General features: G+C 36.8%; 1 protein-coding gene across 1 annotated transcript in view; it reads right to left on the bottom strand.

Moving 5' to 3' along the window:
- LOC120418003 (homeobox protein SIX1) overlaps positions 1 to 19,510 on the bottom strand; it is a 59,723-nt gene extending 40,213 nt beyond the window's left edge. Inside the window, exon 1 of the mRNA XM_039580246.2 lies at positions 18,619 to 19,510. Coding sequence (XP_039436180.1) covers positions 18,619 to 18,918 — 300 coding nt within the window. The 5' untranslated portion in view covers positions 18,919 to 19,510. The remainder of the gene's footprint in view (positions 1 to 18,618) is intronic.
- Positions 19,511 to 23,093: the final 3,583 nt, after the last annotated feature.

The following is a 23,093-nucleotide window of genomic DNA, read 5'->3' as shown; positions in this document are numbered from 1 at the left end:
AGGCGATTTCGTCGTTCAAGAATGACAGGAAAAGTTAGTAGTTTCTCGACGGAATTGCAAAAAATATTTTTTTAGGTTCAGAAAATTTGCTATAAAAATGTCTAAGAGACATTGAAGATTGGACCTCGGGTTGCTGAGATAGAGCCGCTTTTGACAAAAAAAAACACGAAAATTGAAGTTTTCTAAATCTCACCAAAACAACCCACCATTTTCTAATGGCGATATCTCAGCAACTAATGGTCCGATGTTCAATGTTAATACATGAAACATTCGTGAAATTTTCCGATCTTTTCGAAAAAAAAATTTGGCCCTTTAAAAATGTTAGTCTTGATTAAAAAAAACGGAATTTCCACTTAACTTTGATGGAATTTGTGACCTAAATTTGTTCGCGAACATTTTTTTTTAATTTTCTGAAGGCTTTTATTGTGTTATTCATGAACATATTGTCTGTTTATTTATAATTTCAATTCAACATTCAATTGATTTCGAAATTTTTTGACGTAGTGGACTAAAGATCTGCAGATTTTATTTGTTTTATTCTCAATAATATTATTCATAATGTATTTGAACTATCAGGGTCTTACCCCCTAAAATCAGAAATTGGCTCATCACAAAGCTAAATTATGGCCGCGCAAAAATGTTTAGATTCGGAAGCTAATAATTTTTAGCAAAAAATCCTGCCTTCGGGACAGTTTTTTTTCCAAATTTAATCCTCTACAACCTAACCTCGATTCTAGGCGAGCTTTGATTTAAAAATTCGCGGACAACTCAGCGTTCCCTCCTGGATGAGGGCGTTCGTTCGCCAGCGTGGTCGCGGCCGGCAGTGGCAATACGGCCCAGCAAGAAGATCTCTTTACCCTGCCAGAGTTCTTTGCTCTCGCAGGGGAGATGATGACGCGGTTTCGGACCTGCCGTAACAAGGCGGAGCAATTTCTGGCCCTTGGGGAGCTGATGATCAAGCACATCTATAAAGGATAAATAACTGTGATCTAGTTTTAAGCTTTCTCTATTTCTATCCCCTTTCCCTAGCAATTTTGGTAAGTTTTTTTTTATTTTTTTCTTACTCTTGGTGGCACCTTTACTTAGGGTAGGGTAGTCATCAATGAGACACTTTTGGTTTTCAACTTTCAACGATTTTTCCAATTTTTTCATCAGCATTTTTTAATGAGCTTTTAGTTGCATTATCTTTCTTTTAATCTGTTCTAACATTGACCAAAATATGAGATCGATCTGACGTCTACAGCCAGAGTTATTCAACTGTCTCATTGTAGACGCACTTGGCAGGAACAATGAGACAGCTGGGGAACAATGAGACACTCTACGAAAATCAACATTTTTCTAGCAAAACATCATGTTTTTGTATTGTTCCATTGCAGGTGACATTCCTTGAACATTTTAGAGCGATTTTGTCAACATGAAACTTTTATTAACAAAAGTTACACTAAAAAGTATTTAAATTTTGTAAACTCCATATATTAATACCAAACAACTTTGTATTTTTGGTTAAATGAAGTTAAAACTCTATAAATATGCCAAAAATCACTTTTAATTCATGTTTTGAAAGATTTCCATCGATTTGAAAAGTTTATTGAAGAAAAATCAAAGTGTCTTATTGTTACCCATGGGCTGAAATGAGTGGGGAACAATGAGACAGCCCTGGATTCTGGGTATATTCTAAATTTTGGCCAAATCTAATGAAAGGACATTGTAGCCCAACTTAATCCCTATGGAACGTCGAAAGAAATTTGAAGAAATATTAGTTTTGGTGTAAATGGCAGCCTACGAGCGAAAAAGGATTTTTTGTCCATAATTTACTTTTACACCCCATAATCAAACATTTATGAATAACTTTTCAAGGGAGCGTCCATAACCAAAGCCACTAATATGGCAGACGTGTATCCAGTAGACACACCTTTCCCCCAAATATGAGCCTGATTGGTTGAAACTACGACTTGTGAGAGCCATTTTATCATTGTTCCCCGTGTCTCATTGATGACTACTCTACCCTACAAGCAATAACTGTTCCGACATGGGTTATGATGTAACACACAGCTGTAAGGAACTCCAAATAGTAGTTTATGCGAGGTTCACCGAGTTGGATAAATACGAAGAGTGCTGAAAAAATCAAGTTTTGCAACGAGTTCCATACAAGATTTTTTGCAATTCCAAAAAAACACACACTGAGTGAAGTTTTATGTCAAATTTTCATGTATTTTGTCAATAAATCGTTTCAATCAAAAAAATGTTGAAAAGTGTTACTTTTCGAAACATGTGCTGAAAAGTTCAACTTTTCAGCACCCATTTGAATGCTGAAAAGTAGAACTTTTCAGCATTTATTTTGAAAAGTGTTGCTATTCGATTTTGTTATTTTTGGTACAGAAAAGTAGGCTGTTTCGTCGCTCAAGAATGACAGGAAAAGTAAGTAGTTTCACGACGGAATTGCAAAAACTCTGTTATGTACCTCAAATGAATTTATTGTATCTTGATTATTCACCAATAAAACCGAATTGAAATTGAAAATTGATTTGAAAATTCAACTAAAATCGATTTTCGAAATTTAAAAAGCATTGGAAAGAAGAATTCTTAAAATTCGAGTAAATTTCAGGGTTGGAAGTGTGACTCGTTTTATGTGACTTTGCCAATGTTTTAATTTTTTTTTTCTGGGGTCAACTTTGGCTGTGTTTTCCACTAATATTTTCTATATTATATATCTTAATAAGTAAGCAGTTATTTTTTTATTTTCCGTGACATAGCCTCTGAGCATTTTTTAACAATTTAAATAGGGTAGGGTAAAATTTTTTAAATCTTTCAAAAAATGAAAAAGTAGCGGTAAAAAAAAGAAATTACTAAATAAACAAATGGTAATGATAGGAGGTAGTAGTTTGAACCAAATACTTTCAGAAACAAACATAAACTGAACGAGATAAATACAAATATAAATACTAAAAATGAAGCAAGAAAAACTAAAGGCAAGGGAAGTGAAGTTTTACGTAGAACTAAAGTTGCTCAAAATAACCGCTTGAACACGGGAAAATCAAAATTTTCGAATGTAAATTTTGGGGTGTAGAGGGTTAGTGAAGTTCTTAGTTCCAAGAAATGGTAAGAATGGGATAGTAATTGCGCATTCCTCAGGTAAAAACTGAAACAGTTGCTTTTCTCCATGCATTTTGACGATTATTCCCAGACAAACTTCAAGGGCTTAAAGGGAGGGGTTCCCGTGGTTAGAATGAGCTCAAATTTGGAACCTAGCTCAGTGATGGGCCAATCTTTGATTTCAGGGGGCAGCCGCGTGAAAGCCCGGATTCGAACCACCCTAATTTAAGAATTATTTGTATTTTTAATCAAATTGAAACATTTTTGATTTATTTTTAACAAATTTTCCTCTTAATTCTCACAATCAAATGCATAGGTACCTCACTCCACAAAGCTCAAAATATTTCAAACACGCATCGCTACACATGTTTCGCGGCCGCCAGCTCGTAACTCAAGTGCCCGCCGGCGGAGTGTCGTCCGCGTCGTCATCGTCGACGTCCCGTCCCGTGACTTGGACGCCTTCCTTCTCGGAGTGACTCTTTGAATGCAATCGCAATTAAGTTATTCGCGAAACCAAAATGTGTCATCGCGACTGCCGCAGCACAATGTGCACACTGCTCAGATATGTATTTATGGCACGATTTGTGCACTTGTCAGTGATATGTTAAACGGTTTCGGCTTTTGGATTGACGTTAAGGATGATGAAGAGATAAGTTGGGTTCACATTTGTGATGATTAGGTAAAACTAGTGAAAACTTCGATAATGGTCGTCAATTTGTTTTATTTTGAGTATATTTGTATAAGCGTAAAAAACCTAAGATAATTCTATGCCCAAATTCTACCCTAAATCTCCACGAAAATATCGTCAGGAATGCAAAGATTGCAACGGGCGTTCCCGAACGGAACATATCTCCTCCAGTGCAGACTATTTCCATCACTTCTGAAGTGAGGCCACGCGTGTGGACTTCTCAGCATCGGGAAAATTTGTTGACAACTTCCCAGAAATGCGCCCAGCCGTCGTCGTACTTTGTTTGTTGCTTCTGAGCAGGAATTCCCATAAACGACCGTTTTTGTCACTTTAAATGGGCGTTATGCGGATGCGTTTGCATCTGGGTCTTGTAGGAAGTTCATAATTTACACGGTTGTTCAGAACTCCTCTGGGAGTTGGCAGGAAAAAGGTATGCAAGTAACTCATAAACTTGGAACTATTTTCAAATGTGACCACTTGGTGTGGCTTGACTTCTTTTTGCTCAAATTCTCCCAAAATGTATGATTTAGTATAAATAGATCTTAGATAACACCCTGGCCAGTAACATCATCAATTTCCCAACCACACCACAGGAATGTTTGTTTCTACCTTGGTGTCATAATTTACATACCCATCACCATTCAGTTCTCCCCGGGTGATCACAGCCGAACAGCCGGACACAGACTGGAACCTCGAAGTTATCAAACGGTGACAAATCATTCTTTCCTATGGCGTTTCTCCATGGGAATTCGTTCTATCGAAACCAAACCATAAAAAAAAATCGATCGTGTTCAGAGCGCCACCCTAGGCCATGTGGCATGAGTGTTCCAAAAAAGCTGCCTCAAAAGAGTTCTAATAAAGTACATAATGAATGAAAAATTAAGTTGTGAAGAGGACCGTCAACAAAAAGAAAGAACCCTGAGACGGGATTCAACAAAAAAAGGACCAAACCCAAAAGGAGCAACGATTTTCCGAACCTCTTTCAAAGGAGTTAAGTGGTTGATGTGTAAACCCTTCATTGATGGTGTTTCCCCTTTTTTTCTTTATTCTTTTTTTGTGTTTAACAAATTTGCACACTGTGCGTGTGTGTGTCTGTATGTACTGGAATGGAATGCATTTGTGTAGCTTCCCATTCCCGTTACCATGTGACGGAGTTTGGTGATGGTGGTGGCGATGATGATGACGTTGACGACGACCTATAACTCACATTCGTCGGTTGGAGGGAGTCGTGCCTGTTGGTAACGGTACCGTCAATATCAGTTGGTTTATTTTTAATTGGTTAATTCAAATCTGACAATACAAGCTTTAGTCAATGACATTATCTTTACAAGGAAAATTTGTAAATAAAGATAGAATTATCTATTCTAATCTAATCTAATCTAATCGAACACAAGCGCAGCCAGTCCGAAGAAAGCATCCTGGAAGAACTTGTGGTTAGATTACGCCCCAATTACTTTCTTGTCAATATTAATTACTGCAGTACACTTGAGTAACCCCGAAGATGTATTGCAAAAATAAAAGCGGCCAGGCCTACTGCGTTGCATTAACCGCAGAGACAGATTCTGTGAACGGAGCACATTTCACGGAATCAACAGGGGAGGAAGGATGCGTGGACATACCGTACCAAACGCTCAGGATCAGTTGTGGTTGGGTGTTTTAGTGTAAATTTGGCAAATAATTATATTTTTATAGGGTGAGGGCGAGAGGGGGGGGGGGGGGGGAATTGGGTTTGGAGGAAGGGAAGGGTTATAGGGATATATCATTTGATTAATAGAATATAATATCGTATTTATAAAGGAAAAATCATCTGGTAAATAATGATTAATGAAAAGGAATGATCTCACCAAATTAGGATTCTACAGCTCAAGCTGTATCCAAACGTATCAAAAAACCACTTGATTCGCAATTCTTCCGAGACTTCTGGACTTGATCAGCTAATGACGGACGATAAATTTTAGCTGCTGGAAGAGCATCTGGGACAGGAACGATGGCATCTATATGATTACAACCAACTGATGAACTGGTGATCCTGCCGTTCTTGCTTTTTCAACTTGGTCGAGCATATTTGGCAATCACTGGTACTTGCCATCACCAAAAATGTGGACCGAATCTTTGTAGTTTAACACGAAGAGAAGTAAATCGTTTTAAGGGAAATAATCGGGAAACGCAAGAGCTGTCACAATTTTTAGCACCGTAAAATTTTCACATCCAACATATTTTACATTGTGCCATATCTGAGTCATAATTTAACATAAAATATGTTTTTTTTCAATCGTCAAAAAACCTATAATAACTTTTGTTTTTATTTATTTTTATAATAATGATGGGATGAATTCAGCAAACAATATAACATTAAAAATTATCGATTGACGAGACAATTATTGACAATTCTGCAATGCATATTTGATTTTTTTATTGATATTTTTGCAGGATTTGACTTGCATGCAAGTTGATAAAACAAAAAAAAACAGGAATGTTTCAGAAAGTGGAAAACGTGAGCTTTTCGATGAATGTTTTGGCGGAGTTGTTTAATAAGGCCCCCTTCAAAATTGGTCAGAAAAATCAGGGGGCAAAAAAAAATTTCAAAAAAATATCAAACTTTCAATGGAAATAGATCAACTAATCAACTGAGAACAACCTTAAATGCCTTTTCCTGCTTTGATAGTCATGTTTAACATGTTTGGACTCGTTTAAAAATATTTTGAACTTTTGTGAAATTACAATGTACAGCACCGCAAAAACTTTTTTTTCTCGCAAAAATTAAATTTTCGTCAGTATTTAGAAATTTTGGAAATCAATGATTGCAAAACAACTGGACAGGTGTATGGTGCATTTTAAACACTTTTTCATTCAAATGATGATACCGTGGCCTGTTATTTCAATTTTTAGCTTTTTTTATTTTTTTGGACAAAAAAATCAAACGGGTGTTATCTCTAAATTGGTATCATTTAAAGCAATTCTGGATTCCCGAATTCGGATTCAGTTGGCAATATTTTACTAAAAATTTTCTTAGAGACAGAAAGCATTTGATTTTTTTAACTGTATATTTATGTACACTAACCTTGTTTGTAGTTTTTTTTTCTTTCTATTATTTGCTGATTGTTGAATATTTGGTTGAAAGCCTAATTTACAACATCCTGACACTGTTTAACTACGATCAAAATTAAGTTTTAAAGTCTCTTCTGTCAAACAACTTTCTGGATAAACTTTAAACATTTTTTTCAGCCAGCTCATTTTCGTATAATGGTATGCAAAAACATTTAGGCGAACATGTTTAGTATTTAACCAATTTTTCCAGAGTGTTTTTTATCAATTTGTTATTTTCTTTGCCATTTAAAAAAAAATATACATATAAAAATTTAAATTACAAGTAAAAAACCGTTACTATACATCGAAATTTCATAAAAATTCTTCATATTTTTTAAACTAACCCAAACACGCTATATATACTCGTCAACGCAGAAAAATGCATTTTAGATTGTTTCCAGTTGCTGAGACTTCCATTTTTATTTAAAATTTGAAGTATTTGAATTCGTTTTCGTTTTCGTTTTACGGAGCAAGGTGGGGGACGCGGCCTCAAGTCAGTCCAAGTCCGGTTTCTTGTGGAAAAAAGGGTAGTGGCCGAACTAGTATTGCATACAAAATGAACACCACCGGAAGATATAGGGGATCGGGAGGGGGAAGGTGAAAGAAAATTAGTGTAGGTGTGAGTTGTAAGAACTTGGATGACTTGAGCAGTTACGTTAATCTAAGTTTAACACTGAATAAAGAAAATCTGAAATTATGATTCAAAGTAAAAAGGCCCGGAAAAAAATAAACTATGAGATAATTAAATAAGAAAATGTAACTAATCGGAGATTTATACAAAGGAAACCTATAATGTATTTCAAATTTAAAGGAAATTAAAAAATATACTGGAAAACAAAAGATGAAAACTAACTTGTCTAGGGAATATAAATATTGAGGCCTTTTTACTGGGCCCGTCTTGTCACGTCCGTCAGTAGTCTTGTCGTACATTACAATTAGAAGCAGATCTGCCAATAAAATAGTACACTTTGACCAATTTAACTAATAATTTATGCCTAGTTATTCATTTTAGGAAAACTTTTCATTTCATTAGGGCACAGAAGCTCTGCAAACAAGAGTGTATCCCTATCATACCTAATATAAACTGTCAATTGAGTGAAAGAGATGAACTCCTGTTCACAAAACTAATGTGTCCCTTTCAAATGTTAGGCTCCATTCGATCGTCAAAACTCCAGTAAATCCTCGATTCGCAACAATGGTCGATACAACCATAATCCGAGAACCGTTAGTTCAACAGATTAACTAATTTTGTCCGATATCATTCCATTATTGATTGATCGAGACTCTATGGATGTTTTGACAATTCCGAATGGTTAGTATATCACTTAAATTGAAATCAGAGATTCTGATAGCATCACGTAACTCGCATAGAACTGTCGGCCTGGAATTATTAAACAATCTAAAGTTACAAAAAAAAACTAGCTATTCTGAGTGCCTTGCAAAAAACTTATTTATTCAAATAGCAGATCCTAACCTAACACCCAGATTAAGATAAGAAAAAATCACGCTCCTGTTTTTGTGATTAATTAAATTATTTAATATAATCCCACAATCCCTAGAAGAGCCCTCTCTTACTGTTGTGCGTAAGCGTTGCTTTGCTTTATGAGTTTGTACCTAAGCTAACGATGTATCAAAAATATTTAAACCTGTTCCTACCAGATTTTACAAACAAGAATATTGAGATGCAAATAAAAAAATCAATATCTTGCAATTTTACATAGTATAAAAGTTGTGATTTCTATCAACACAAGTATATAAATATAAAATAAATGTGTGATATATATCAACATCGGAAACCATCTTTGCAAATAGCCCTGAAACGACGGCAACGTGTGGCTCCATCTCCAGGGATTTAAAATTTGAAGTATTTGAATTGAAGAAAAAAAAAATTCGGAAAATATTTACAACGGCCTTATTGAATATTACAAATAAAAGTCAAACGCTGTCATATATTGTTAGTAAAAGGGAAGTTTGATAAAACATAGTTTTTAAAGAACCCGTATTATTTTTTTCGGAATAGATCAAAATTAAATAAAAATGTATTGAAAAGATTGTCCATCACCATCACCAAAGACTAGGCATATTTGATCCGAAAAGTTTTCAACCTTTAATTTTTTTTTGAATGATTGCAATTAAAAAAAAAATAATATAATTTTACTTACAGACCAAAATCAAAAAAGTATTATGGAGAATATTTTCAAAGAATTTGTGTCAGGATGAAATGAGTAATATTCACAGAAAAAAAATCATGGTAATATTACATCTAAGAAGGGGTACATCTTTTATGTCAGAAAAAAGTTGTAATTTTACCTCTGGAAATGTGTAATTTTACCACTTTTCTGGTGTAATGTCACTTTTTCAGTCTAAATTGGGGTAAAATTACATCATAAAAGAGATAATATTCAACCTTCCAAAATTACAGCTTCCAAATTTACATTATTTTTTTCTGTGTTGCTTCTCGAAATGTGTTAATTTACATGTTTTACAATGTAACGTTATAAATCAAAACTTTCAAAATCAGCTCAATAAATTATTTTTTCAAAGCACCATTACCAACAGGTGACATCCAAACCGTTTCAAAGCAACCCACCTCAACAGTACCTTTCCAAACACATGAAACAACGAGAAAGTGCCGATGAGTGGACGGAGGGAGCCGGCAACGAATGGATAAACACACAACTAGGTCGTCCCCGGAGAACTACTATACATCCCAGCCCGTCCCGGCTGCCCATCCAACCGACGATCGCCAAATGGTGAGTCGGATCAGGTTACAGCACATTTTGCAGTGCCCGCTCAATCAAACTGCTGCCGGCCCCGGTCGTTGACTAGACCTCCGAAACCTCGAAAAATCCATCATCTGATCATCATCGACTGTTCGCGGAGCAGGAGGAAAGTCACCCAAAATTGACGGTGAAATGTCGGTTAAAAATAGTTTTCTGATTATTATTTTGTAGCAGAAGTGGCAGCTTCGGGGCAGAATGTCCCAACAAGTTCGATCCAGCAGGAAATTAACCGTCTGACTCTGGAAACTAGAAAGGTTTCCCATATATTCCTCAACATGAGTTATGTACTATCGATGGGATCTGGGCAGCTAGAACGTCTCCAAAATGCTTTCGGAAACATGCTGGGAAGCGTGAAGCAGTTCTTCTCACTTGTTTTCCTTTTGAAGAATATTCGTTGAACTCGTATTGTCTCATTCTCCGAGAGTTTCATTAAAATAAGTTGAATTCTGATAGGTGGATCGCTCGAGATCTGTTATCTCACAAGAGGACAAATTTGACCCCCAGAATCACGCTGAATCGAATAAAATTTAAATAAAAATAACATAACGACAACCGGACAATGGTATCATGCTGGGGACAATCTTGAAGATCGAGAATCTTTGATTTGTTAGAGGGATACGGGGCAATGGCACGTGGTATTTTGAGAGAATTTGAGTGACAAACCTAATCTAACATGATTCGATTGGTTTTCGAACCGTCAACCCTGATCACAAAATTTATTGAGAAAATATTGTCACTAAACAGTGCTAAACACTCACGCAAAGAGAATGAAACGTCAAACAACCCTTTTCTCAAGCTTAAATACTTCAAAAAATCCTTTCCACTTCCTCAACCCAAAACCCAGCTTAAGTCCCTTTCCGTCAAAGGAACAATTGTTTACAAATAAAGAGCGAAGGTGGCACCGCTAAAAATGCACAAAAATTAGTAAAAGAAAAGAAGCTGAATGGATCAGGGGCTTTGCTCTAATGAACGAAAATAGCTACAGCAAATGTGCATTTCGGAAGAAACAAATTGTAGAGAAGTGGAGGTAGAGAGGAAGAAGGCAATAACAAACCAACAGAGCACATTTGAATTTGAAGAGTCTGCCGCGAGAAAGATCATCATTTGGCTGACACATGGAAACATGTTTGAGCTTGAAACATGAACGCAATTAGCAATATTGTATCGGAAAAATGTTGTAACGTAAAAGTGTATTATGGAATCTTCAGATAAACACTCAAGTTATTTTTTTTTGTTTTTGGGACTTTTTTTCTACCATTACAATTCAAAATCACAAATATTTTATAAAAGGGGTTTTATGCACTTATCGGAGTTGATGCGTGGTAATATTTGAAATTCTGCAAATTGAACTTCGTGAATACATTTATTAAACGTAAATATTTACAAGAGCAAGTGCAAACTAAAAACAAACCGTGTATGACCGAAGAACCACGTTGTTCAACATAATGCACGTGGTTTTTATAATCATGGTATATCTCTAAAACGTCCATAAAATGGGTTTTATACATATACAGCAATTCCATTTGAAAAGAGCCTAAACCGAAAAAAAAATTCTCCGATCGGGCTCAACATTTTTCTGGGGGTTCCTTGGCCAAAATAATTAGACCCGTATTTTTTTGTTTGGCCATTAAGGTGACCTACGCCGTGTTAGGGTGGTCTGAAAAACGGCCATTTTCGTCATTTTTCGCAAAAACCTCTTTTTTTCGAAAAATCTTATCTCCTCGCCATTTCATCCGATTTTAGCTGTCTTAGACGCAAAAGAAAGGTGATGAGTTTGGCTATTTGGGAAAAATAGTAAGAAGTTTAAAAAATCTATCTTACCATTTGAAAAAGTCGCATAAAACCTAAAAATGGCGTTTTGACCGTGTCTGGACCAAAGAGCCTATGTCTGAATCGGATCCTCGAAAAATTTCACATAACATTTAAATAAATTGGCGATGTCGAACCATACGTTTCGGAGATATGATTTTTTGAAAATAAAAGCTGAGTTTTTCGACGCGCCACGCGCAAAACGGGAAAATGACGAAATCGGCATAAAATCAGCTTTTTTCATTAAAACTGCGATAACTTTAAAATTTCAGCGATGACCTATAAATGTTTGGGTATCAAAATGTTTGTAATTGAAAGACGCAACATTTGGTACCATAACATCAGACATAGGCTCTTTGGTCCAGACACGGTCAAAACGCCATTTTAAGTTTTCATGCGACTTTTTGAAATGGTTAGCAAGATTTTTGAAACTTCTTATTATTTTTCCCAAATAGCCAAACTCATCACCTTTCTTTTGCGTCTAAGACAGCTAAAATCGGATGAAATGGAGCGGAGATATGATTTTTCGAAAAAAGAGGTTTTTGCGAAAATCGACGAAAATGGCCATTTTTTAGACCACCCTAACACGGCGTAGGTCACCCTAATGGCCAAACAAAAAAATACGGGTCTAATTATTTCGGCCAAGGAACCCCCAGAAAATTTTTGAGCCCGATCCGAGCACTTTTGTTTTTTTCCATTCTGTTTTCGAGGGGAATTGCTGTATATAATATATGGGTCATTCCATCTCAACTGTGCACGAAAAAGTGCAAATTTGAAAATTACCCTCTCCGATCCTGCTCAAATTTGGCAGAGCTGTTGATACTATCAAAACATGTAAGAATCCCGAATTTCATCCAAATCGGACCACCCCCTCCATTTTTGTACCTCCCCAAAAAATCGACTTTTTGGCGATTTTTGACCAAACCTCCTAGTTTCAAACGGCGATAGCTCAGGAACCACAAATCTTAGAGGGTCGGTGTCTTAGACTCAATTTTGAAGGAAATTGGACGTAGAATCTATTTCCGTGATCAAAATTTAGATTAATTTATTTTTTCTACCTGTATTGCGCAATTGAAAACTTTAAACGGCCGTATCTCAAAACACCCCAACTTATTTTTTTTATTTGACCTCACCATCGTGTTCCCCGGCCAATTTTACATAAGAATCACTTATCGACAGAAATGAATATGTTTTGTTCCAGAGATATCGAATTTTAAAGTTTTGTGTTTTCGAGATTACCTACATTAGCTTCATTCGCCGCATCTGCTAGAAGCACACAGGCGGGCTGATCAATAACTGCTACCTGGTGTTCTGGTAGATAGTTAATTTAATTTATCTTTTTATAATTTTACGCAAATATTTATTCAAATGGCTAATAGGGGAAATTCTCGTATGTTTGGCAGGTTAAGTCAAAAAGCCGTAATTGCCAATGGTAAACAAAGCCTATTTTGCATCGGTATCCGACCTACTTACGAAAAAACAAATTTCAAAAATGCTTAAGATTGTTCATCAACTCGTCTCTCAAGTGCCCCAAACTGAAAAAAAAATTAAATCTTGTTACAATTGGGAGAAAAACAAATATTAGTGTCGGAGGTCACGGTGGCTCTTACGGCTTTTTGAAAACTCACCCGAGATTTTCACTATTTAAACAACAAATTTTGCAAAACTTTTGATAGAAACTTGCTTGTTCACTTCTTTCTTATTGAGCTATTTATCACTCGATTTCAGTTGAAAACGCTTTTAATCAGCTGTAATTGAATGCCAAAGCGCTGATATGGCAACATTAGAAGAACGCTGGAATTAGATGCTGTTCCCCTACCTTGATCAATCTATTTTTGTGAAAAAAATATTTATTGGGTTATTTTGAATGCACCGTTTATTTACGTGTTGCTAACCGTTTTAGAGAACCTCCGAGGCCATGACTAGGGCCTTTATCATGGGCGGTAGCAAAATAGTACCATTCAGCAAAAACCCCAAAACCTGCTTTATTATTATTATAGTTTATTATTGACACTTTACCATAATTTGGCAAATCTCATTTATGGGTTAAAAGATTGATCATATTAAATCAATTTTTATATTGTGAGCCAGCTCCATTTGATTAAAAGATGATTTTGGTCAAGGTACATTTTATTTAAAAAAAATCCTTTATACGTGAGGACAGCAGCCGTATTGTGTTCCAAGAATCCAAGAATGACAGAAGAAAAAAAAACACTGTTGTTCGGACGATGTCGAAATCATCGCAACAAAATTTGGGGAATTAGCCGCTTTGCAGCAGATCAAACTTTGTGATTTTCTTACATTTATCAGTTTTATACTTTACAGAAATCCTTTTCCTACTCCTTGTGATCGTCCTTCACTAGAGTACAACAAATCAACAAATTTTATTCATTTTAATTCATATTTTTAACTCAATAATGTATCGTGCACTTATTGTTCAGTGTTACTAACAAGATTAATTGCATTTTGCATCGGAATCCAATTCTGCCCTTTACTGTGTGTCGTTATTGCTCTGTCCTGTGGGTTAGCACAGAAATTCACTTCATTCATTGTTTTTAACAGATAAACATTCGCGATTAAACTCCAGTTTCCTACAGTGTTATACAGTTAATTTTTGCCCAATTTGATAAAGATTATTTATGATGAAATATTATTTCAATAAATGACCAGGTAGCAGTTATTGATCAGCCCGCCTGTGTGCTTCTAGCAGATGCGGCGAATGAAGCTAATGTAGGTAATCTCGAAAACACAAAACTTTAAAATTCGATATCTCTGGAACAAAACATATTCATTTCTGTCGATAAGTGATTCTTATGTAAAATTGGCCGGGGAACACGATGGTGAAGTCAAATAAAAAAAATAAGTTGGGATGTTTTGAGATACGGCCGTTTAAAGTTTTCAATTGCGCAATACAGGTAGAAAAAATAAATTAATCTAAATTTTGATCACGGAAATGGATTCTACGTCCAATTTCCTTCAAAATTGAGTCTAAGACCGACCCTCTAAGATTTGTGGTTCCTGAGTTATCGTCGTTTCAAACTAGGAGGTTTGGTCAAAAATCGTCAAAAAGTCGATTTTTTGGGGAGGTACAAAAATGGAGGGGGTGGTCCGATTTGGATGAAATTCGGGATTCTTGAATGTTTTGATAGTATCAACAGCCCTGCCAAATTTGAGCAGGATCGGAGAGGGTAATTTTCAAATGCTGTTCCGCTTCAGATGGAATGACCCATATATAAAATGGGTTTTTTTTATATCAAACAAACTTGTCAAAAAGCTGGAAGCATGGAAAAAGGATGATCATAAATCTTAATATTTTTGATTTAGAAAAATATCGATAGATAGCAAAGTCATAATAATTTATTTTACAGAATTTTATTTCAATTGTAATAATTTGAAGACCTATTGTCTCTTTCTAAATTTTTCTATTTTTTAACAACATATAGGCTTTATTCATAAAGAACGTCATGCTAAAATATAATATTTTTATTCAATTATGTTGCTGTAAGGAACTATTACATATATTCATTGTGAAATATTGTAGAAAAAGTACTTTTTCAATTCCATATCCACAAGAACATATGGTTATCGAACAAATCAGGGATAATTTTTCTTCGAAAACATTGATTTAACAGTCGTATTGATAATTATCAGTAGAAAATGATATTTCTTGAATACATTTTATTTTTTTGTGTATAAAAAAAAACACGAATAAAAACAATTGTAAATCATTCTTGAATACACAAGTACAAACTTGACTTTTCAGTTGAAAATAAAAATAAATTCAGATATTTTATTTTGCCAAAAAAAAACTACAAAAGACTTTGCTCTTTGCAAGAAAACTGAAATGAACAAGACCATTGAATAGTAGTTTATGCAACAAGTTGCAAAAACAAGTTGAAAAAACAAGATTTTTTTCAGAACGAGGCGTACATTTATCCAACGAGGTTTACCGAGTTGGATATATACGACGAGTGCTTTTTGAATGGAATTTTATGTCAAACATTCATGTGTTAAGTAAATTCACCATTCAAAACAAAACAACTTTTCAATACAGGTGTTGAAAAGTTCAACTTTTCAGCACCCATTTCAATGCTGAAAAGTAAATGTTGACAGTTTCATAGCGGAATTGCAAAAACTAAATAACAAAAATCTTTTCAAAAAAGAAAACAAAACAACCAGGACAAGTATTAAAACTACAACACTCAACCAAAAACCAACTTGCAATTTTATTTTTATTTCCGATGAATGTCTTTGATTTTTTAACAATTTATTTTTTATATAAAAGTTTGTAACAAAAAAAGTTTATCATTAAAATTCACAAGTTTAACCAAAAAGACAATTATACCGTCTTTGCAGACTGAATACTAATATTAAACGAGACAAACATTGAACGAATAACTCCAGAAGGATAAGGCGGGAATCGAACCCGCGCCCCATTGCAACTTAGGGATCGGCAGCCGAAGCCACCGCGCCACGAGTCCCTCCAATTATTAAGGATGGTGAAATTTAGGAACTGTCATTGTCATTGAGTTCAGAAGTAATTTTTATTGCGTAACAAACAACAAATCAAGTTTTTAAAGTTCTTTAGTACTTAAAACAAAGGCTTTTTGAGTAGTTTTAGACAATTGTTCAATAATTGAATGAACGCAATGCAGTTTTCTTAATCAAAACAAAAATACCTTTTTAATTATTTGTGTAATATAACAAAGCGCCTTTAAAAATTGTCTTAAACATTAAATTGGCTTGATTTAATAAATTAAATAAAATAAAAACTGTATTTGAATTTGATGAAATCAATTTCATTTGAACAGCTTATTTTTTTTTTTTTGACACATCAATACAATTTTTGAATAACTGATACTATAAAAAAGCTATTTTTACACAGGACATTTTTGAAAATTAGGCAATATTAAGAGAATAATAAACTGAGCATGAGCATGAGCATGAGAGACCACCCATGGTTGTCCTTCTCCGTTGCTGAACAGAACCGTAATCACCTTTCAATACAACTGACCATACGCTTAAACGATCTAATGGTGTTTCCCTTATCAACAGCATGTATGAATGCGTTGAAAAGATAAAACATCAAGATCATTAAAACTAGATCTGAAGCAAATAGGTAACAGTCATTGGCCACCAACGGCGCCCGCCATGTCAGTTTGTAGATCTCGGGGGGATTGGGACGGGAATGTTAGTTAGCACAGGTTGCTACAAAGGGTGGGTTCTATACGATATCCACACCCCCACGTGTGCCGGAAAACTACTTCTACTTGGGATTTTGTTAGTGGGAAAGGGTAATGGCCAGGATTCATCATAGAGGATGATGATGCGACCCAATAATCAATAAATTTTGTTTAATGATGTGATGTATTATGCATTCTCAAGGCAAACAGTCGGAGGATGCGGATGAGATTATTCCCGGTTATTTGGTGTTGAGTTTAGCATAAATGATTCAATCTTAGACAGCCGGCTGTGGAAAGATAAAACCAAATAAAATGCGAAAACGCGAAACCGCCCGGACCGAAAAACACACACAATCGGGGGGAAAACAATGACGGAATCGGCAACGAAAATCCGGCGTGTTGACCGCGACCCGCACCGTTCAAATTCTCCAAAGCAACTGTCAAACATCGCGAAATCGTCCGGGTAGAAATACACACACAATCGGGGGGAAAACAATGACGGAATCGGCAACGAAAATCCGGCGTGTTGTTCGCGACCCGTACCGTTCAAATTCTCCAAAGCAACTGTCAAACATCGCGAAATCGTCCGGGTAGAAATACACACACAATCGGGGGGAAAACAATGACGGAATCGGCAACGAAAATCCGGCGTGTTGTTCGCGACCCGTACCGTTCAAATTCTCCAAAGCAACTGTCAAACATCGCGAAATCGTCCGGGTAGAAATACACACACAATCGGGGGGAAAACAATGACGGAATCGGCAACGAAAATCCGGCGTGTTGTTCGCGACCCGTACCGTTCAAATTCTCCAAAGCAACTGTCAAACATCGCGAAATCGTCCGGGTAGAAATACACACACAATCGGGGGGAAAACAATGACGGAATCGGCAACGAAAATCCGGCGTGTTGTTCGCGACCCGTACCGTTCAAATTCTCCAAAGCAACTGTCAAACATCGCGAAATCGTCCGGGTAGAAATACACACACAATCGGGGGGAAAACAATGACGGAATCGGCAACGAAAATCCGGCGTGTTGTTCGCGACCCGTACCGTTCAAATTCTCCAAAGCAACTGTCAAACATCGCGAAATCGTCCGGGTAGAAATACACACACAATCGGGGGGAAAACAATGACGGAATCGGCAACGAAAATCCGGCGTGTTGTTCGCGACCCGTACCGTTCAAATTCTCCAAAGCAACTGTCAAACATCGCGAAATCGTCCGGGTAGAAATACACACACAATCGGGGGGAAAACGATGACGGAATCGGCAACGAAAATCCGGCGTGTTGTTCGCGACCCGTACCGTTCAAATTCTCCAAAGCAACTGTCAAACATCGCGAAATCGTCCGGGTAGAAATACACACACAATCGGGGGGAAAACAATGACGGAATCGGCAACGAAAATCCGGCGTGTTGTTCGCGACCCGTACCGTTCAAATTCTCCAAAGCAACTGTCAAACATCGCGAAATCGTCCGGGTAGAAATACACACACAATCGGGGGGAAAACAATGACGGAATCGGCAACGAAAATCCGGCGTGTTGTTCGCGACCCGTACCGTTCAAATTCTCCAAAGCAACTGTCAAACATCGCGAAATCGTCCGGGTAGAAATACACACACAATCGGGGGGAAAACAATGACGGAATCGGCAACGAAAATCCGGCGTGTTGTTCGCGACCCGTACCGTTCAAATTCTCCAAAGCAACTCGCAATATTAAGAGAATAATAAACTCTTGAAAAATTAACTAAAATTGATATTTACAACAACGTACACTTCATGTTGTTTATTTCAAAACCCGTTTCAGTTTAAAAAGTTTAGAAAATCTTTTTTGCTTATATATCAGATTATGTCAATATTTCTACTCAAATGTGGATCAAAATAAATTGTAAAAAAAGTTTTTGAAAAAAAATCATCATATATAAAATAAAGAGATCATAATTTTCTTAACTAAAAAAATGCCGCCGGCACTCACCTCACAAACGCACGCGACCTGCTCCTGGGTAAATCCAAAGCTCGGCATCGACTCCCGGTCGCCACCGTTCTGTCCCATCAGGTCCAGATCGTTATCATTGTTGTTGTTGTTATTATTGTTGTTGTTGTTATTCAAACCACCAACACCTCCAACTCCTCCTCCTCCTGCTCCCGTCCCTCCTCCAGCCATCGAGGCCAGCACCGCGACATTGGCGGCCGACCCCTGCGGACTAAAAGTTGGGGGCGTTTGTTTACTGGCCGCCGACAGCTCGTAGTAATCACTGCTCGGATGTTGCAACATTTTGGCTTATTAAACTTGACTTAAGCTAGGCTTATCTAACATTTGTGCAACGAATTTCTCTTTTTCTTGGTATTGTATTGTGCTTTCGAACAATAGTGAGATAACGCGCGCTTAATTTGTCACGAGTTGCGCAATACTTTCGTTTTCTAAACAAATGACACGTTCTAAATTTGTTTCCTTCTAATTTGCTTCGACCAACAAACTGTTTACGTTTCAACGGACAAAAACACACACCGACACTTTCTTCTTTGGTCAGCGAAATTCACCCGCGTAATTCTGCCTTTTTATTTTCTCCCGTCACTATTAATAGATCCGGCTCGCATGTTTCTCGCGAAATTCAACACTCCGCCGAAGATGCGCGCATATGTTGATCAACAGACAACATTCTGTCACAAAATCCGTCGGTGTGACCAGTCTGAATCACCGCCAAAAATCTCGCGCGCGAACACGACAGCGACTCACGATTCCGGAAGATCCGATCCGATCTGCCCGCAACCGACGGTCACACGTGTGTGCCAGTTTTTTAAAAATCCAATTCGTGAAGTCACGCACGAGCCGCAACACCACGCACTGTGTGATGCACGTCTATACACTTCGAGAGATCGCTAAGAACTGAGATCCTGCTGGGTTCGATCCGGATCGCGTTGAACAGAAACACTGCAGTGCAAGTGTGAGTGACCACAGGTGAGTTCCCGCTGTGCTGGTGTTGGTGTGAGTTCGTCGCATGCGCATAAACTGAAGGAGGCGTGGTCAAATGTTATATAAAGAGGGTGGTGGTCCTTCTTAGGGAGAGAGAACGTGGCAGAGAATGTATTGTTGATTGTTGGCGCACGTACAAGTTTTTACCTTTCTTGTTGTTGCGGATCTTTGTCTGATAATGGTCGACTGCGCTCTCCGGGGTAAGTCTGATTGGAAGATTGTTATGCTCCGCGGCGCTATCTGTTGTGCAAGCTCTCACTCTCTCTCTTTACTCATCGCGGAAGGAAGGAAAATGAAGGTGTTTGCATGATCACGGTGGGTTTGATGTCTTTATCTAACCACATGATTTTTTGTAGTTAATAGATGAATTAAAAAAATCATAGCCAAAATAACTCATTTTTCATGTAATTCAACATGAAGCTCGCATTAAATAGACACATTTTAACCATCTACAACGCAATCTTAATAAGGTAAGGCTATAATCCTGTTGTGAACTTTTCACAGAAAACTCGTAGACTCACCTTCATGTATACCTATAGGCTAGAAATTCTAAAACTGAACAAATGTCTGGCTTTCTGTGTGTACGTGTGTGACCAAAATTATCAATCAGTTTGCTCAGCACTAACAGAACCAATTTTGTTCAAACAGGTCGCATTCAACTCGGTTTAGGGTCCCATTTTTTTTACTGCGAACAGACACGGACCACTGCGACACTTGCGTATCTATTATTTATATGATCTGTTCTCAGGTTTTCTGTTTTGCTGCTAGGCTGGCGAACGATTGTCTAGCCTGCCGAACTATCGTCTTCCGTAGCGCTATTAGGTTTTACAGCGTGACGTCACGAGCGCACACGCACACACATTTTTACTGAGACACACGCGCAAAAAATGTAAACAGTGCAGCCAAGCTGTCAAATTTCTAACCTCAAAACCGAGTCAGCGTAAAACCTAATTGTTTGAGTGAGACAGTGTTTGACGAATTCTTCGAGCAGTTGCCCCCTCTAATTCCCCAGACCAATCCCCCAAATGCCATGCCACACGAGCACGAGAGACCGATCCGAAGACGTGGAGATGAGCGAGATTGAGGGGAAATCTCGTTTATTTTTGACCCACCTGGAGATCGTTACCGATCATATAGCCCAATCTTCAGCTCGAATTTTGCCTGAGAGCATGTGACCGAGTCGAAAGTAGCATTTGAAGCTCTTATCTGTGTATTGTTGCAGAGTTCTTCAACGCTCAGACTTTGTCGCCAACAGATCGTCCGAGAGATTGGATGGGATGGGTTTTTGGGAGGCTTGGGACTTGACAAAGTCAATTCCCGCAGCAGCCGATATCCCCTCTCGACCGCCACCTACCCCAGGGTCCCATACATCACTATTGAATTGTTTGAAGTTTCGATAAGTATTTAGTTCAAAAGTTATGTATAAAACAGTGTTTTCGCTTATTTCCAGATGTTAGATAAATTGTAGGAAATCGTTGGATCTATTCGAAATACCTTAAACTGGCAACACAGTCTCATGTTATGACCACTTATGTGTTACTTATGTACTATTTTGATGCCGGATCGAGAAAGCCCGTTCGCGAGCGGAGGAGAGCACGGGCAATCGGTGAGTTTCTCTCGGCAGCTCGAGACTCGCGGCGAGAACTCGAGAGTGAGGATTTGTTCTCGCAAGAGCGCGAGACTACCAACACTGACTAAGAGTTTAACACTAGAAGATAGTTTTTTTTTAAAAAAAAAGGTCAGGTTAGGCCTATAGGAAAAAATCGTGACGTCAGGAATGAACTCAAATCACTTAAAGTTCATTTTGTATGCGACTATAACAGTTTGGCCTAGTTTGACAGCTACGTTGTCCCCAGTTTTCTGTGGGAGAGAAAAGGAAGCGAATACTTTATGAAAATCATACCTGTTAAAATTCCTAGCCTCAAAATATGTTTATAAGGCCATTAAAAAAACTCAAGATATGAAAGACGGAAAACTACGCTTACTTAGTTTTCCGTCCTTTATATCTTCTTCTATGACTCTTAGTCGACCTATCCACCTAAAATTTTTATCAACTTTCCTCAAACATTTGTGTCAGATTTCAAAATTAGAAGAAATTTATAAATGTTTTGTAATTTTGTAAGAATTACTTGATTTTGAATTTCTGGGATAATATTAGCTTAAAAAATCATTTAAAACAATTGGGGAGCAAAAAAATTTTTCAAATAATTATCGTAACATATTAAGAAATTATGAGAGCAATGAATTGAAAACAATTTAAAATATTTTTTTCTTCGTTAAACATTTTTTTGGTAAATTAAATGTTTTCATAAATAGACAGTAGGGTGCCCAGAATATGGGATTTTTTCTCAAAACCTCGCTCCACAGGCTGAATATTGTTCCTTGAGCTATTTTAGGACTCTGGCCTAAATATCAACAGAATCGGTCAACATTTACCCATTGATACTCGAAGGTGAAGTTTGTGTGGGAAAAATCGAAAAAATGTATGGAAAACTTATTTTTCTTACGGTTTGGTCTGCAGAATATGCTACTTCCATTCAAATATTCTCAAAAGTGAGATTATCATTAGAAATGTAATGCTCTACAACTTTGTTGAACATACCAAAGCTGTAAAATTCGACCCTAAAAAATTATTAGTGATTTAGAAAAGTCATTTTTGTATGAAAAATATGTATTTTACCAACTTTAGGCTCGAGTATCAATGGGTTAATCTCAACTAATTTTGCTCAAAATTTGCACAGATGCTTAAAATAACCCAATAAATAGTTTTTCGCTTGTGGAGCAGGGGGTCATTTTTTCTGGGCACCCTAATGGACAGTCACCTACAACCAATCCACCGCCTATAATTCTAGATAACTTTTTCAAAACAACCAATGCGCCATGGGTGTCCTATGTACATAGGACCTTATGAAAAAATAAGCGAGAATTCATAAATTGACGAAAACCAATCCAAAATGGCTTTGTTTACAACTGGCGCTTAGGACCTTTTGCAAACTAACCCAAGAATTGTGGTCAAATTGTGGTTATGTCAAAAACAATGTTTAATTGGATTTGGTTGAAATCTAAATGCAAATGATATAATTAAAAAACAAAAAAAAGTTGGCCAAAAAAAAAAAAAAATGTTATATTCCCTTCTGTTGAGAAGTGAAAATTAAACCTTAAGGTTTGACAATTTTCATCTGTCGATAGAGTGTATCCTCCTTTAAAAGAAATGAAAATTCATCTTGTCCTCTACATCCCCTAAATGAATAAATCTTAAAATGGATTTTGGGAATTCATATTGGAAAAAAAGTTAATTAAAAATGGATAAACTAATTGGCGTGTGACTATTTTTCTGAATAGCCTCCTAAAACTTGAAAAAATCACGTGTTAAAAAATTACTCCAAAGTTCTGTGATATCCTGCTACTTAATTAAAACTCGTGCATCTTCCGATAATTCCAAAATATGGCTTAGTATATATTTTGAGCTTTTAATT

Source organism: Culex pipiens, chromosome 2 (assembly GCF_016801865.2).
Source record: "Culex pipiens pallens isolate TS chromosome 2, TS_CPP_V2, whole genome shotgun sequence".
In the NCBI taxonomy this organism is placed as follows: Eukaryota; Metazoa; Arthropoda; class Insecta; order Diptera; family Culicidae; genus Culex; species Culex pipiens.
This window is presented reverse-complemented; position numbering and strand designations above follow the sequence as displayed.